The 15,598-nt window shown below is 44.6% G+C and overlaps 1 protein-coding gene across 1 annotated transcript in view; it reads right to left on the bottom strand.

Annotated features, from left to right (window-relative positions):
* Positions 1-2,522: 2,522 nt before the first annotated feature.
* dre4 (SPT16 homolog, facilitates chromatin remodeling subunit dre4) overlaps positions 2,523-15,598 on the bottom strand; it is a 124,799-nt gene continuing 111,723 nt past the window's right edge. The window contains exons 25-26 of the mRNA XM_037427774.2: positions 10,637-10,873; positions 2,523-3,091 (exon numbers count right to left, since the gene is read on the bottom strand). Coding sequence (XP_037283671.1) covers positions 10,671-10,873 — 203 coding nt within the window. The 3' untranslated portion in view covers positions 2,523-3,091; positions 10,637-10,670. The remainder of the gene's footprint in view (positions 3,092-10,636; positions 10,874-15,598) is intronic.

Genomic DNA, 15,598 nt, shown 5'->3' with positions numbered 1-15,598 from the left:
TTTCTATGGAAGCGAAGCACGGAAAATTCAACATTGTTCCTTATATTCATTCCTATGGTGTTCCCAGGTTTTGTTCCACTCAGCATCAGGAAAAGAGGGAACAAACAGCAGTGACTATACCGATTAAAATCAAGAAACAAGTGCTGGCACCATAATTTAACGCTAATCAATGCAGAAAAAGCTGTCTAACGCATCTTTAAAATGTGCACAATAGGTATGACATTCTGGTGACACGTGTGCAGTAGTGAAAATTGCTTCAATTTTATATGTGCAGTGCGACTCTTGAAATGAGCTATAAGCAGTGTTTATGAAATGGACTATGTCCACCGATGAATTGCTGCCACGCTACCAATTAGCCTTGGCGTCAAGAGCACATTTTGCCGTTAAGCAGAGTGCAAAATAGAAGCTGCATCAGCACCAAGCATTGGGACACGTGCAATTGCCGTTTTTTCAGCGGAATAATTCTTGGTACATGGTTGCGATTTTGGCGGCCTTAAGAACAAGCAGTACACGTTTTCCCGCGCCAACGATAGATGCCCCCAAACCCATTACTTTGGTAGTTTGGTGCGTTGATATCGGGATGGTGCAGTATACTTTATTTGATGCACATAGGCGCAGGTATGGAATCTGTATAATCGTACATTGTGATATAAACTTTTAAAACAATTTGCTCTATTTCAGTGCATATGTTGGCTCGCCGGAACTTTGACACGATACTGCAAAGATGGCAGCTTCGCGGAAATAAGCCTTTTTAGTTTTTTTTTTCTTGAGTGTTTGCAGTTGGGTGCACACGTTACATCCAAGGACATTTGATTAGTGAGGAAATGTAGTGTCAGCGTAAACACAGCTTCAACATCTCCATACACAGGAAGCCTCTAGTCCACCTTGGCCCCATTGTTGAGCCTTCTTCAATAGAACTGAGCATGCTTCTTGGTGTGTCTACACACGGACACAGACAGAAGCCACATCAAACTATTCTCTATATTACACTACATTGACTATTGCCTTGTGGAAAACATCCCCATTGCATTAACAAAGTGAGTGGAAGTCAAAGCACGCGAGCCGATGGGGGCAATGATGAGGAATTGTAGTTCCTACTTGCAAAGCGTGGCACTCTCCTATATAGCCACCTACTCATTCTCCCGAATGCATGCAGAAAAGTCCCATTCCATGAGCAAAAGCCTACTGCTTATGACGGGAAAGCCAAGTTATTAAGGTGTCTCGCAGTGCTCTATATTCGATATATCATGTTGTGGCTACTTTTGTTTAATGTAGGCATAGTTTTTATTACGCATAAATGTCAAGGCATAGCAATATTAAAAATGGTTCAATATAATTGGTCATTCGATTTATCTGAGTTCGATATAGTCAGGTTAAGCTATCCCAGTGAGTGTGGTCTATGATCAAAAAATTGTTACAAAGTCCAACCCGACTATATTGAAATCTGGTAAATCGAATCATTATATCGAACCATCTTCGTTCGAACACACTAATGTTTTAATCTCAATACACAAGAAAATCTATAGCTACATCAAACAAAAATAGCAGCAACACTCAATATATTGAATGTAACAGCAGCGTGAAACGCCCCAAGAGAGTTGATTTTCCCTCGTGCATTTGGGAAAGTGTGAGGCATGACTAAGCGGGTGCCACGCAAAGCAAGTTGAAACTGCCGCTATTCTATTCTTCCTCAGTACGCCTCAGATTCGTCATTTGTTTCTAAATTTTTTTAACGCAAAGCAAAGCTGGCAATAATACAGTGAAATGTAGGGAAAAGATGCCTTATGTCGCCACTGCATGCAGCATCCCAAAAACCCTGCAGAGTATGATAGTGGAAAAGAAGGCCAACATTAGCACCAAGGCAGACTAGACTTCCAGTGCCTGAGGAGTAAGCACAGCTGCGTATGAAGACTTTGAGGCACTATTTACATTGATTCTGTTGAGTACATCCCACCCCTGCATCTCCAACTACGAAACACCGTAAAAAATACAACATTGAAAAAAAAAAGGGGGAAGGGGGGGCACATTGCCGTGAAGATGTGGTTGTTACATCATTGTCAAGCAGTGCCGTGAAGCAACTTGATTTGTGGGGTTTAATGTCCCAAAACCACCATATGATTATGAGAGACGCCGTAGTGTAGGGCTCCGGAAATTTTGACCGCCTGGGGTTCTTTAACGTGCACCCAAATCTGAGCACACGGGCCTACAATATTTCCGCCTCCATCGGAAATGCAGCCGCCGCAGCCGGGAATCGAACCCGCGACCTGCGGGTCAGCAGCCGAGTACCTTAGCCACTAGACCACCGCGGCGGGGCGCCGTGAAGCAACTTGCGCATCAAGAATTCCAGTAAAAGCTGTCTATTGAATTATACATTTAACATATCCCTCCCTCTTTTTTTTGTGTGTACACATGGTCAATATATGAACACTTGCAGATTTTGCAATTTTTCAGATTCAACTGTACAAAAACAAAGCTGCCCTGGCCAATGGCAGGCTTTTCCTAATTCAATAAACACACATAACTGCAATACAAAAACATTTATTTCAACTTGAAGTAAAACCACAACATCGAACTAAAGTCATGACAAGTGTGCACATACAAAGAGCGAATGAAGCGTAAAAAGAGGCACAAAACTTTGTAATGTTAATGAATCGACCTCTAAAGATGAGTCATTATTTTGTGGTGTATTCACAAGAGAATAAAAGGGACAGAATGAGCAATATTTGTCCAAATGTATGTACAGTGATATTGGGCAGTTTAATGCTACACATTTGATGTGCTGCACAATGGCCAACAGAAATAGCAGACAAAACTTCACTCCTCACACAGTGACACGTGCAAGAGCTATTTTACAGGCCAGAAGAAAGTGCAGTCCAGCAAGTCACAGCATGAACACGTTTGTTCTACATTGGTAGAACATATAGAACAAATGTGTTCACCATAGTCAGCACTGTAGTTTAATCACAGCATTCAAAAGAAAGCTTAAAATGAATAACACGCATATACTCTGAAAAAACTAGTTCTTATTCTGTTCATGACCACTGCTTGGAGGTTGGCTGATGATCTCTTGACACACGAACAGGGCTCCACCCTACAACAATTAAAACAAATACTCATGTTAAAAAAATACTTCTTGGTATAGTAGTTTACGTCTCTAAGCTTGTGAGATTTTTCAAATACACATGCACACATCGAACTGTTCAATACTCCTAAGATATTTATTCTACAAATGTGAAAGAGTGAACAACAAACTTGAAAAATGAGTTTTTTTCCTCTTGCTATATAAATACCATTGATCAGATGGCAACTAACTTTCTCCATGACCATCGAAATTGAGCTCCAAAATTTAATTCTAAAGTTTAAAAAAAATATTGAGCAATAACAATGAAAAATGCCCCACAGATGGTCAAACTCACAAGGTCACATTCACGACATTTTGGTGTCACTGTACTTGCACAGACTACAGGCAAGAAGGGAGGTATAAAACCACAAATGCTTTTTTTGTTTATACCGAACTGCTGCCCTTCAGCAGTTTCCCATGATTATGGCAACTATAATCAGTTTTCTTTCGAAACTAGCCGTCTAATGCATTCATGCTTCTGACATTCTGTAAAAGCATGGCCAATAAAAACAATTGAAGTCAACAAGGCTGCATTGATGACTGACCAGAGGGCATCAACCCAATGATGCTGGTGCAAAGCAATACCAAATCTAGAAGTGCAAGACTCGTGTAAGCGTGGCATTTAAAAATCAGAGTGGAAATGTTATGTGTGCATGCAGTCAACAAAAATGATTTTTCAAGAGTGAAGCTGTCAAATGCTCGCTGTAATTTTTCTGTCAGAAAGAGAAATGATCATCATCATCATCATCACGAATTGTCATGCTTTATCTACATCTTTTGCTTTGCTTTCAAAACATGTACACAGATTTTTCTGGCGTGGCCTGTAGTAACCCTGATGGGCGAGAAAAGGAGCGCAAAGAGAGGTAGAAACATTTTTGCTGAAAAAATATTCTTCATGGGGTGGAATTATAACCCACGTAACCTCGACCAGTAGGCACGTGTCCTAACCACTGGGCTATACAGTGCACTCTCAGTAAATAGAAATTTGCAAAACAGAACTGCTGCTTAAACAGAACAACTGCTTCTAGCACAACTGGTGTTGTATCATACAGGCATGCTAGCATAGCATAGCCTCATATAGTGTAGCAAGGCGGTGAAAAAGGAAAGCGAGTACGAGAATCAGGACAAGGAGGAGGGTAAAGAGTGAAGCATATCATAGAATGAACATAAAAGGGAGAATAGAAAGGAAAAGAAGGGAACAGTGAGGGATAGCGAGAAAAGAATAGAAAGCAGGCCCTCCTCCTTAGCTTTCAGTGTTTTCGTTGAGACGAGAGAATGCGATTTCAGCATGCGACAAATCGTAACTCCGCTCGTGGGGAAATAAGCTTTTTTAGTGAATCCATTCCATGGTTACTTAAGGGAGGACACGGGTCTTAGAAGAATGAAAATCGCAAAAAAGTCGACTTTTTGAAGCTGACATTTTCGAAATCTGTACCTATTTATGCGCTTATCTGAGAAGTTTCTAGCTTCTCGCGTCATTATTTCTGGTGCCAAATCAATTTATAACACCCCTGTGAGATGAATGTGAGCGCGAATAGACACTAAAATCGCGCTTTTGCTGCGCCGAACCGTTGCCGGTACACACAGAGCTATCGGGGTTATCTTGGTCTCGTTTGGAAGGGTTGTTCTTTGTCCTCAATTTCCGATAACCGTTAGTTTGTCTTTCTCATTCGTTTTTCAGCAAAAATGCGTCGTCGAGAAGCACTAGCTTGTGATTTTATTGGCTGCTTGGGGCACGAGACAAAACTTAGGCATCCGATTGGCCAAGTGGCATTTCCAGCGTCCGGCATCTGCTTCACTATCGTGACGCGCACGGACATGCGCCATTTTGTCATGGTGCTGTCGACTGCCTGCTACAGTAAAGAAGTTCCGTGCCACACTAATTCGCAAAGCGGGTGTGGCGATAGTTCGTTCACCGTGAACACCAGAAAAAGCCCCGCTATGGCTCAGGACGAGGATAGCGAACACGCGGCGATCAATGGCAGTCGCCGCGTCACCAGTGTAGACCTAGCTCACATACGAGCCAGTCGGTTGTCGATGAGGTCACTAAAAGCGGCCATGTTTTGCAGCCTCATCAGTTTAGAGGACAGCAAACGAAAAGCAGAAGTGAAGCTACGAGAGGTATCAATCTTTGCAGCAAAGGAACGGAAGCGCAGTCTTATCGCTAAACGCGCCGATGCCGCGGTCCCCCGCGCCTGACGAGACGACCTCGCTTGTGCGTGAACTGCATGACGGGGTCAACAGAGTGGAGTACGCCGCGCGTCAACGAACAACAAAAATGAATCTGTTCGCGGTGAATGGGCTCTCCGCCCGCCCAACGGAAGCTACTGGCAACAGGCATACTGCTTTTAACAACGTGCTCGCAACGATGTCGCGGTCTCCACTCGAAAATGCGACAGTCTTGCGTGAAAAGAATTCAAACACGATTGGCACTTATGTAGCCTCCAAAGCAAATGCACAAATTCGGTTTGCGACATTTGCCTGTAACTCATTCTGGACAAGCCGAAAAAAATCGCCGTGTCATTCGGTGGATCGCGGATGACGCGTGCCCATTCCTCGCACATTGACATCAGTACCGTCACCGGCCTCGTCAGCAGATGAGCTCATGGTGACAACTTGCAGCAGGACTTTAAGAAACGACATGCTCATGCAAACAATCAGTTCGATTACATGCCCGGTGCATATTAACTGACTAAAAGTATTTTTCCCATAATTTTTTTGTCCCGAAATGGCAAAATAAAGTTTTAACAGCATTTTTCTCGAAACACAGATCGACTTTCCCGAAACACTTTCCTTGTTCTGTAAAAGTGAACCTAGGAAAGCTAGAGCTGTAATTATTTTTGCACAATGTAGCTACATGTGCATAAAAAACATCGCTGAGAGCCAATTTGTAATGTGGGGCTCCAATTTTTTACATGCAATCAGATTCATTGCACTGTAATTCGAAAAGTACTTGTTCAATTTTCAATCGTCTTGCAGCGCTGCACTCCTTAGGCTTTCTAGTATCCATATATATGTTAATGACTATGTAAGTTTGAGTACATACATTTTTACAGTTCAATATGTTAGAATTCTCTGTTTTCTTGATTTTCTTAAAATGGCAATTTTGTACACCCTGCATGACAATTCCTGCAATATATTGGAAACTATTACAGATAGATGAATAATTGATTCTTTTTGCAGCTTGAAGCTATATGTTTGGAGCACACAGCATAGGAAGCAGATTTTAATTTCTCCTGAAGCAAGTTTTTAAAATTAAGTCTTTTGTGTGACCCCACCATGACCACATTCAGAGCTATGAAGTTTAGTGTAGTGTAAGAAATGATGACCCAATCAAAAAAGTGCTTCCTATGTTGTATGTCTCATGCTTTATACTGTTAATTCCCATGTCATTTGTAAACTTTTGACTGATTGTTATTTTTCTATTGTGGTAAGAACAATAACGATCGTTATAGTGATTGAACAATAGAGATGGTTATATTGATTATTTATTGAACTAATCAAGCTACAGAAAAAATAACTACATTTTTAGAGTCAGGAGAACAAACTAAGTAAGCATGCCAACTCCCATCATATTCGGTTAAAAAATAGATGAGATCCCATAGACCCCATGTTCCCCTTTAAAAAAAGCATTTCATCAACAAAGATATGGCAATATTGAAAAAAGTGCCCACTTCTCCTAATTTCAAGTCTTAACACTTTTTAAAGACGATAGTCTTTCTTGGGGACCTTCGACGAAAAAATTTTGGTCTGTCTGTCTGTACAATTGTCTGTTCGTCCGCCCTAACGATGCCTCAAACTGCACCAAACTGCCAACCCCACTCGCAGTGCCCACCAATATTGCTCAAGGTTTAGCGTTCATAGTTGTGCGATTGTCAGTTAAAAAGCAATTATTGCACATATCTCACGCACCATAACAACACTTTGAAGTTTTGTGTGTCTGCCTTTATACTAGAAGAGGCACACACAAGTAATTTTAAGAAATGTAGCGTTTATCGCGCTGCGCTGGCAGTGCAACCCGATGCTCAAAAAGGTGTTTCCAACGCTTTGCTACGACGTCAAGGTGGTGGCACCTGCCTGTCGCTTTGCGTTCTACACTTTATCACCTTCGAGACTGGCGCGCATCTGTCTCCGCGGGCAGCATCATGACAAAATGTCGCCTTCGTTTTCAAAGATAACTGCCATATGGCGCTTGTGTCTAACGTGCCTCGATGCACTCGTGCGTCTCCGCTACACGCTCGAGGCACTCTAACGCAGCGCCTCCAGAATACCTTTCACCGATTTTCATGCTCAGAACATCAAATAAAAGTTTTGTTCACTCTTTCCAGACGCAAGACTATTGTCTTTCGACTAAATTTGTGGTGTATCATGCAGAATTGGAACCAATTTTTTTTTTTTTTTCAATAAAAATTTTACTTGAAAGTCAGCACTGCACTATGCTCACTTCTAGTCTATGCCTGGGTTGATTGATATGTGGGGTCCCAAAATGTCCCAAAACCACCATATGATTATGAGAGACGCCGTAGTGAAAGGCTCCGGAAATTTCGACCAGCTGGGGTTCTTTTCCGTGCACCCAAATTTGAGCACATGGGCCTACAACATTTCCGTCTCTATCGGAAATGCAGCTGCCGCAGCGGGGATTCGATCCCGCGACCTGCGGGTCAGCAGGCGAGTACCTTGGCCACTAAACCACCACGGCGGGGCTCTATGCCTGGGTGTTTCGCACTGTAAGCCACAATGAATCTTCACCAACTAGCACAGTTTTCCATCTTGAGTAATCTGGGTGTTTCGCACTGTAAGCCACAATGAATCTTCACCAACTAGCACAGTTTTCCATCTTGAGTAATAACTTGCCAGGCATGGGAGCAAATGTCCTTGACCGTCGAAGCGGCACAATATTAAGTTATGGCACCACAAGTGCTCAAAGTACGCAGGATGCAGAGCACATACAGCAGTGTGGCAGCACATGGTGGACACTTTGAAAAGGTGAGACGAGCTATTAGATGAACAACTTTTTCCTCTGTATGCCCTTCGTTTACCTACTTCGTGCCCGTCCTCCTCAATGGCCTCATCGCTCACTCACCAGTGATGCATCCAGTGCATCTCCTTTCAGAAGCGCACTCGCTACCAACGTTTCTAGAACTAAGTAAGTTGCAAAACTGAGCGATGTTGCACGGCGCCGCCGCTGCCAGCGACAAATGTGGCGCTGCTGTCCCATCCGTATTCACTCACTGCATGCTCGCTCATGTCACTCCCGTAACCTCCGTTGGCTCTGCATGTTGCAGTGCGTCTTTATCCGTGGAGGCTTCTTTCTGCGTGAACAGTTTTATGCTTCAGCGCGCCTGTTCTGCTTTGTATGTGTTACGTGTTTTCATCATGCCCAGATGTTGCGTTCTCGGCTGTAGAGTAGCTACAGGAAATGAGAGACGCCACATTTCTTTTGTACCCACGTGTACCCGAGCAGCGAGAGGTCTATGGGACCACGCTATTTCTCGTGCGGATAAGAAACTGTCCAGCACCTCACGTGTGTGTGATATGCTCTTTCGTGAGAAGGACATCTTGAAGACTATCACTCACGTGATATGGTAAGAAGGTACAAATCGCAAGAGGAAAGTGGGACCTCGTCGAAGGATGCGTTCCACGAATATTCCCGAATTTGCCCACTTACCTTGCCCGCTTACTTTTGTTGCGGGGCCCGCGACGAAGAAGCGAAAGCTGCCCGATAGGAGTGGGGTCTTTTCCAGAATATCATCAACAAAAGAATAGACTGTCTCCGAGCACCGAGCTCGAAGACAGTGAAATAAGTCCCGACATGCCGTCAACTAGTGGCGTCATTTCGCTTAAATACATAGAAAACGTTTCTTTGCATGCTGGCGGAAAGTTGAGGATGGCGAGACAAGATGTCTTGTGGTGTTTCTAGGGCTCAAAGAAAAAAAAAAAGCACTATTTGTGCAGAAATGCGTTTTCGTCGCAGAAGACATGAGTCACCATTAGCAGCCGTCACAATCGCTTAACCAAGTCGCCTGGCAATGCAGATACCATCAACCTATGGGCCGAACTTCTGGAACACAAAGAAAAGCTGCAAGTGTGGTCATGTTGTCCCAATGCGTCAACAGGCAGACTCGTGAGTAATGACTACGAAGTGCTCACCGATACCCCAAAGTGTGGTCTCTGCTCGAAGCTTTGGCTGCAGCTGTGTTAAAAGGTTTCATTAGAGGAACTCCAGAAGAAGCAGAGGCAAGACATGCTCAAGAAAATGGCCACACGCGTTGCTTTTCGACAGTCTAAGTTGCTAAAGAATGTGACTGACGTGAAAAAAAAAAAAAAAAAAAAGCTGTTTACATAACCAGACAAAAGCCACGAGATTGCGCCACATAGTTGTAATTTATCTTCAAGCACGAAAAAAACAGCCACAAAAAAAAAAAGGATGCCAGACATTGTAATTGGGTTTTTCGCGTCTAAAAATCTATTGTGAACGTACACTAACTAGCAACTAACCTACAACTCGTATGCGATGCTATATATATCAAGCATTGTTTATTGTGGGCAGTTCAGAAAACCATAATCATACACTATTTGCCTTACACCGCTTAATATTACGCAGTATTAAGTTTCTGCGGCAGCACAACAAATCTCTATAATATACTGTTGGCAAAGCTCGTGCAGAACGGCCGCCACGGCGTCTTGCCACAACGACTACGCGTTTTCGTCAGCTAGCGGAAGCTTGTTGCGCCGCCAGCGCCACCAACCGGAAGCTGTCCCGGCACCGTGTGACGAGTAGTCTGACGCGGGGAGTTTTGCAACTTACCTAGTCTAGAAACGTTGCTCGCTACTGCATATGCCACAAGATCTTCTGGTGACTGCATTATAACCGGTCTTTCATTTTGAGATACTGCACAATAAGCGCTATGCGTATACGTGGGGTTCTATGTGAGGGTGAGCTAGAGTTGAAAAAGACTGCATTGTGACCTGTCGTGCACTATAAGCAGGTTTACTATAGATGGTCTGTACTATATACAAAACGTGTTCAATTTACAGACTTGGCCTCCTATAGAATAGGGTTGCTTTGTTTATGGGGCTTAACGATCCAAAGGGACGCACCACCATATCTCAAACAAGCCTAGACTAATTTTGTCCTTCACTAGACAGTTGAGCACAGCGGTGCTGCCAGACTGAAAATGATACAGAGCTGCTTACGAATCGATGCAAATTATTGTTGATATGCAGAGACTTCTGTCTGGAGACAGCAATAGCATCAACTTTCTGGAGTGAATGGACATTCTTGAATATAGGGGTCTTGCTATAAAAGACGCCACAGCGAAGGGTTTCAAATAACATTGACCACCAGAGGTTCTTTATCGTGCTCTAGTAGCACAGGAAAAAGCCTTTTGCATTTCGTATCCATGAAAATGCAAAGCCTGCAGCCGGGATTAAACTAGCGAATTCCAGGCCAGCATCTGAAAACAGTAGTGTTATTTCTTTGCGTTATTAACGGATCACTTTGCAAAATCTCACCTTCGCTTTTTCCAGCTCAACATTTTTCCTAGTCTCACTTCTTGTGTTTCTTAGGCTGATCAGAGCCTTTGTGATCAGAGTCACGCCGCCGTTTAGCACTGCCACCATTCTTCTGAGGGCTTGCCATGCCCTTCTTGGATGGACCTCTGGAATCTTGAGCAGGACGTTTGCGGTCCAGTGCTTTTCCACCCTTGCGCTTGGTGTATTCGTCCTCAAACTCATTGCGGTTTCGGTCAGCTGCAAGCAAATTCACATTTCATTAGCATAAGTCAAGTGTTAACATATGTGGGAGCTGAAATTGCAGTGCACATAGCGGCAAGCGAACAAAGCAAGGATATTACTGAACAATTTTTTCTTCTATATACTCTGAGAGAAAAAAAAGAGTGGTAAAACACACAACTGGGTGTGCTAATTTAAAGCATAAGCAGGCGATTTGACATTGCTTTATGGTGTTAAGCACTCGATCTGCTCGGGTATCGGTTGGGAAATGTTTAACATCAAAGAAGTACCAGTGAAACAACCGCAAAAACTGGAATATAGGTCGAACAAAAAAAAAACACGCAATAAAATGTTGACTTTACACTCGTACACCGGTCATTGGCAGAACAAAAATGTGGAAGCCTCGCAACAATGGTCGGCAGCTGAAGTTAAAAGCCTCCATTGCCATCGTGAGCATCAACAGCGGCGCCATTGGTCAAAACTAGGCAAGGCCTTGTTCTAGCAACGCCATTTTTGCTTCAGTTATCTGTCTCACTCTGCCAGTTTTTTTTTATACTTCCTTCATAAATTAGTGATAGTCGACAGCAGTTTACGATAGGCTTAAAGAAAAAAAGTTATCGAGTATGCCAAAGCGTACGGCAGCCTGGCGGCACAACAGGAATTCGGTGCATCGGACAAAAGCGTCCGATAGTGGAGGAGCCAAACAAAAACAGCGCATCACATCCTGCAGGGGAAAAAAAAAAATTTTATGGACAGACTGCAGTGCACCTCGAACTGGAAATGCTACTTGCCGTATAAGCCCGCCCGGGAGATGCGTGGAAGGCCGCTTCCCGTAACAGAGAAGTGCATCCCTGTGAAAGCTATCAAAATAGTGCGAGACTCTGGCCGAAACTGGATGATGGGATCCACAAACACTTGTGAACACTTGTGAACTTGTGGCCTGCAAACATAACTTTTGCAGGCCACAAGTTCCACCTTATGTATACTACTACCCTGCAGAATACAGATGCTACATTCACCAACCTCGCAAACAAGTTTGCACAATCTGCCTTGCATTGGGCAGACGTATGTCCAACTCCGACAAAACGCCGATGCCAAGCATGCGGAGTTGAGACACTAGCGCCGGAGCACAACCGCATGAGCTATTTCCGCGCCATGGATGCCGGCAAGAAACACTACTTTCGTTCACGCAAGTTCATTACGCGGCACCAGTACGAGGGAAGGCACCCCAAACGCAAGCAGTGAGCGCCGGTGAGAGGTCCGCCTGCTGCTAGGCTTAGCCGCGGCAGCAGCGACGCACCCGATTTGGATTGTTCGAGCTTTATTCCTACCGTCGATGACTTCATCAGCGCTTCAGAGGGAAAGATAAAGATGTTAGACGACTAAAGCAAGTGTCAGGACGAACACGGAAGCACATTTATTTGTGAGACCGCTGCGATGCAGAATCTCGTCAGTGGCGTAGTATGCTCCAACTGCGGGCGGTGCAAGCTGCCTATTTGAGTAATGGCAAGTAGACGATAAGGGCTGGCATCGCTTTCGGAATTTTAGAGCCGAAATGACGCATGTGCTGCAACTGTTGTTTCGTCCACGTATGCGTCAAGCCGCGTGTATCCATCATGCAGTGGAAGAGAGGAGACGTCGTCCGCAAGCGGCAGTGCACGGGACAGCTTCACTGCGAGCGTGAAGTCTGCGGTCGCACCGCGTGCAATCGGCGTCGGACACGAGAAGCTTGTGCGGGTTTTGTGCAATCATTGGTGTTAAAAAACCAGTGCGTCACAAGAACTGCCATTCGCAAAAAAAAAAAAAAAAAAAGTGCATACCGCCGCCGAAACCACGAATGAGCCTGAGAGCAACGGCCCATAGCCGCAGTACCGGAAAAAAAAAAAAAAAAGAAAATGCAGTCGGAAGGAGACAGCTTGCAGAGACTAAGGGTCCAATATATAGTGCTAGATTATTCTAAAACGGTCAACTTTTTCAAGATAGCTTTGCTGACATTCTCTGTGAATTTTATTCAGGTTGGTTGAAGAGTAAAGTATTAAACATGTTTTTGAACTTTCAAACCGCTTTTTCTCAGTTCCTGATTTTTCGGCGTTTTTAGAGATTGTGCACTATAATTTGTACGCTTTACGTAGTCGGATTGCAATGAAACTTGGCATACTTAATGTTTAACATGTCCTGAATTCAAATAAACAACTTTCAGAGGTCTCCAAAGCATATTCAGCTGGATAATTTCAGAAGCTTCTTTCTTGAGTATGGTAAAACTCAAATTCAGCATTAGAATTTTTTTTCTAGGCCAGCACACAACGCACAAATGTTACACAATGTTTCTTTGCTTTATTGAATTCTGCAATTCATTAGGAGCAACATTGGCTATGTTTTAGAGCTTTCTTGTGCTTACTATTGTTGCCTAAGCTTGCACAAGAATGCATTGTTTTTACAAATGCATGGCCTGCAAAAAAGAAGCAGATTTGAAAAAGAGGAGCTCGAACTCTATAACTGGTGAAAGTTTCACTGAGCTCTCACAAATATTTGAAGAAAAAGTTTTTCGAGGGGCATCTCCCCTTAAGCAGCATTCACTGCACAAGTTTGAGCCAAGCCAAGAAATTTTCTAACCGCTACACCTACCCTCCCTTTTTCTTCTTTCAGGGGGGTGGGGGGTGGTGCCGTTTCGGTTCCCTTGCAAGGCGCGTTAGATCAGGTAAAGTAATAACAGCGCATGCCCGTTGACGGAACTGGACATCTATCGCCAGGACTGTGGCCGGGACGACGCAACTTCAAGGCAAATAAAATGTTTTATATGCCACTGCTAAGGCAATCAACGTGGTTGCTGGCAACGCTGATGTTCGCAGCATGTCGAGCTTGTTCGCGTGAAAAAGATGCAGCATGCGCGTCCAGCTTTAGTTCTTAACAAGCCATAGCCGCGTTTTCAGGTTACGAAATTTACTGCAAAGTGTTGGTGGCTACAGCAACGCATTTTTGTTCCCGCCAATAGGCATCCACTGCGGTCAGCGGACCAATGAGGGTGCAGTGTCGTTACTTTATTTAGTCGATCCTGTCTTGCGAGAGTAGGGCGGGTGCCTAAAATATTTTAGGTACCGTAAATGCCCGCGTATAATACAAGGATTTTTTCCGAATATCAGCGTTCCAAATTTCCACTTCATACTATGTGCGGATACGAACGAAAACTTGCTCGAAAAACGAAATTGTGCTTAAAGTTTCGGTTTCGTAACTGCCGCTTGGCTATGGCTTCGTCTTGTCTACGAGTGGCTACGGTATTGCTTTTTATCTTTGCGTCCTCGCGTGTCAAAAGTGAGCGCTAGCGCCATTTCTCTCTTTGTTGAGTTTTTTGGGCGCTCGGACAGGGGATGGGTGGACGTGTGAACCTCGAATAGGTGTTCTGTGACCTCGCTGTGTTCTGTGCCTCACTTCGCAAAGGTGCAACATGCCAGGGGACCGAAACCAGTTCTCGGCTGCATTCAAAAGAAAGGTCATCGCAGCTGCCGAGGAAATCTGCAACAGTGTGGGCGGAAGACAGTTCGGAGTCACCGAGGAAAGTGTCCGTGGATGGCAACGATAGAAAGAAGCGCTTTTCGCGTACAGTGGAAAGCGAATAAGCTTTCGCGGTCCAAAGAAAAGGGCCTTTCCAGAGGTTGAACTCGCACTGACAGAGTTTGTTCGACAGCAGCGGGCGGCGCACTTGCCAGTCAACATGGAGCTGATGCAGATGAAAGCAAGGGAGCTGGCGAGAGAAAGGGGGATGTTGAGCTCGGACTTCAAAGACAGCATGCACTGGATCTACAGTTACATGTGCCGCGCCGGATTTTCCCTGCGCCGGTGAACCTCCATTTCTCAGAAGCTCCCCGAAGCCTTTGAAGAGGTTCTCATCTTATTTCAACGCCATGTGATTACATTACGCCGCTCGCAGAACTTCCAGCTGGGAAAAATCGGCAACGCCGATCAAACGCCAGTTTACCTGGACATGCCATCGCCCCTTACAGTTCATGAGAAAGGTTCGAAGCAGGTTAGTGTCCATACCACTGGCAATGAAAAAACGCGTGTCACAGTGATGTTATCGTGCATGGCGGACGGCCACAAGCTCCCACCTTATGTCGTCTTCAAGCGCAAGACAATCCCGAAAGGGGAGGAGCTGCCGAAGAATGTCATCGCGAGATGTCACGATAAAGGCTGGATGAATGAAGACCTTGTCCTAGACTGGGTAAAGTCCGTGTGGTGCAGATGGCCTGGTGCCCTACTATCTTTTCCTTCCATTCTGGTGCTGGATGCGTTTTGCTGCCATTTGGCCGACTCAGTGAAGAGGCTCTTGCGCGACTGCAGCACGGAACTGGTCGTGATCTTGGGAGGGATGACCTCTCAACTGCAACCTGTTGTCGTTTGTGTATATAAGCCGTTCAAGGATGCGGTTAAGCGTTGCTACACGGAGTGGATGTACTCAGGTGAGCCTGCAGCGACGCCGACCGGGAGGCTGAAACGGGCATCGCCGGCCATGCTACGCAAATGGATCGTGGATGCTTGGGCAAGCATACCAGAAGACCTTGTGCGTCGTTCCTTCAGTGCGGCATCTCTAATGCCCTCGATGGCACAGAAGACGAGCGCTTATTTGTGGATGTGTGCTCAATATATGTGTTTCTGGTTACCTTTCCTACGTCGTTTAATACGCAGGTAAATTTTTTTCTTTTTTCATTTCGCACCTTTAAAATTTGGCCTCGTATTATGTTCGGGTTC

The sequence above is a fragment of the Rhipicephalus microplus genome, chromosome X (assembly GCF_043290135.1).
Source record: "Rhipicephalus microplus isolate Deutch F79 chromosome X, USDA_Rmic, whole genome shotgun sequence".
Taxonomy (NCBI): domain Eukaryota; kingdom Metazoa; phylum Arthropoda; class Arachnida; order Ixodida; family Ixodidae; genus Rhipicephalus; species Rhipicephalus microplus.
This window is presented reverse-complemented; position numbering and strand designations above follow the sequence as displayed.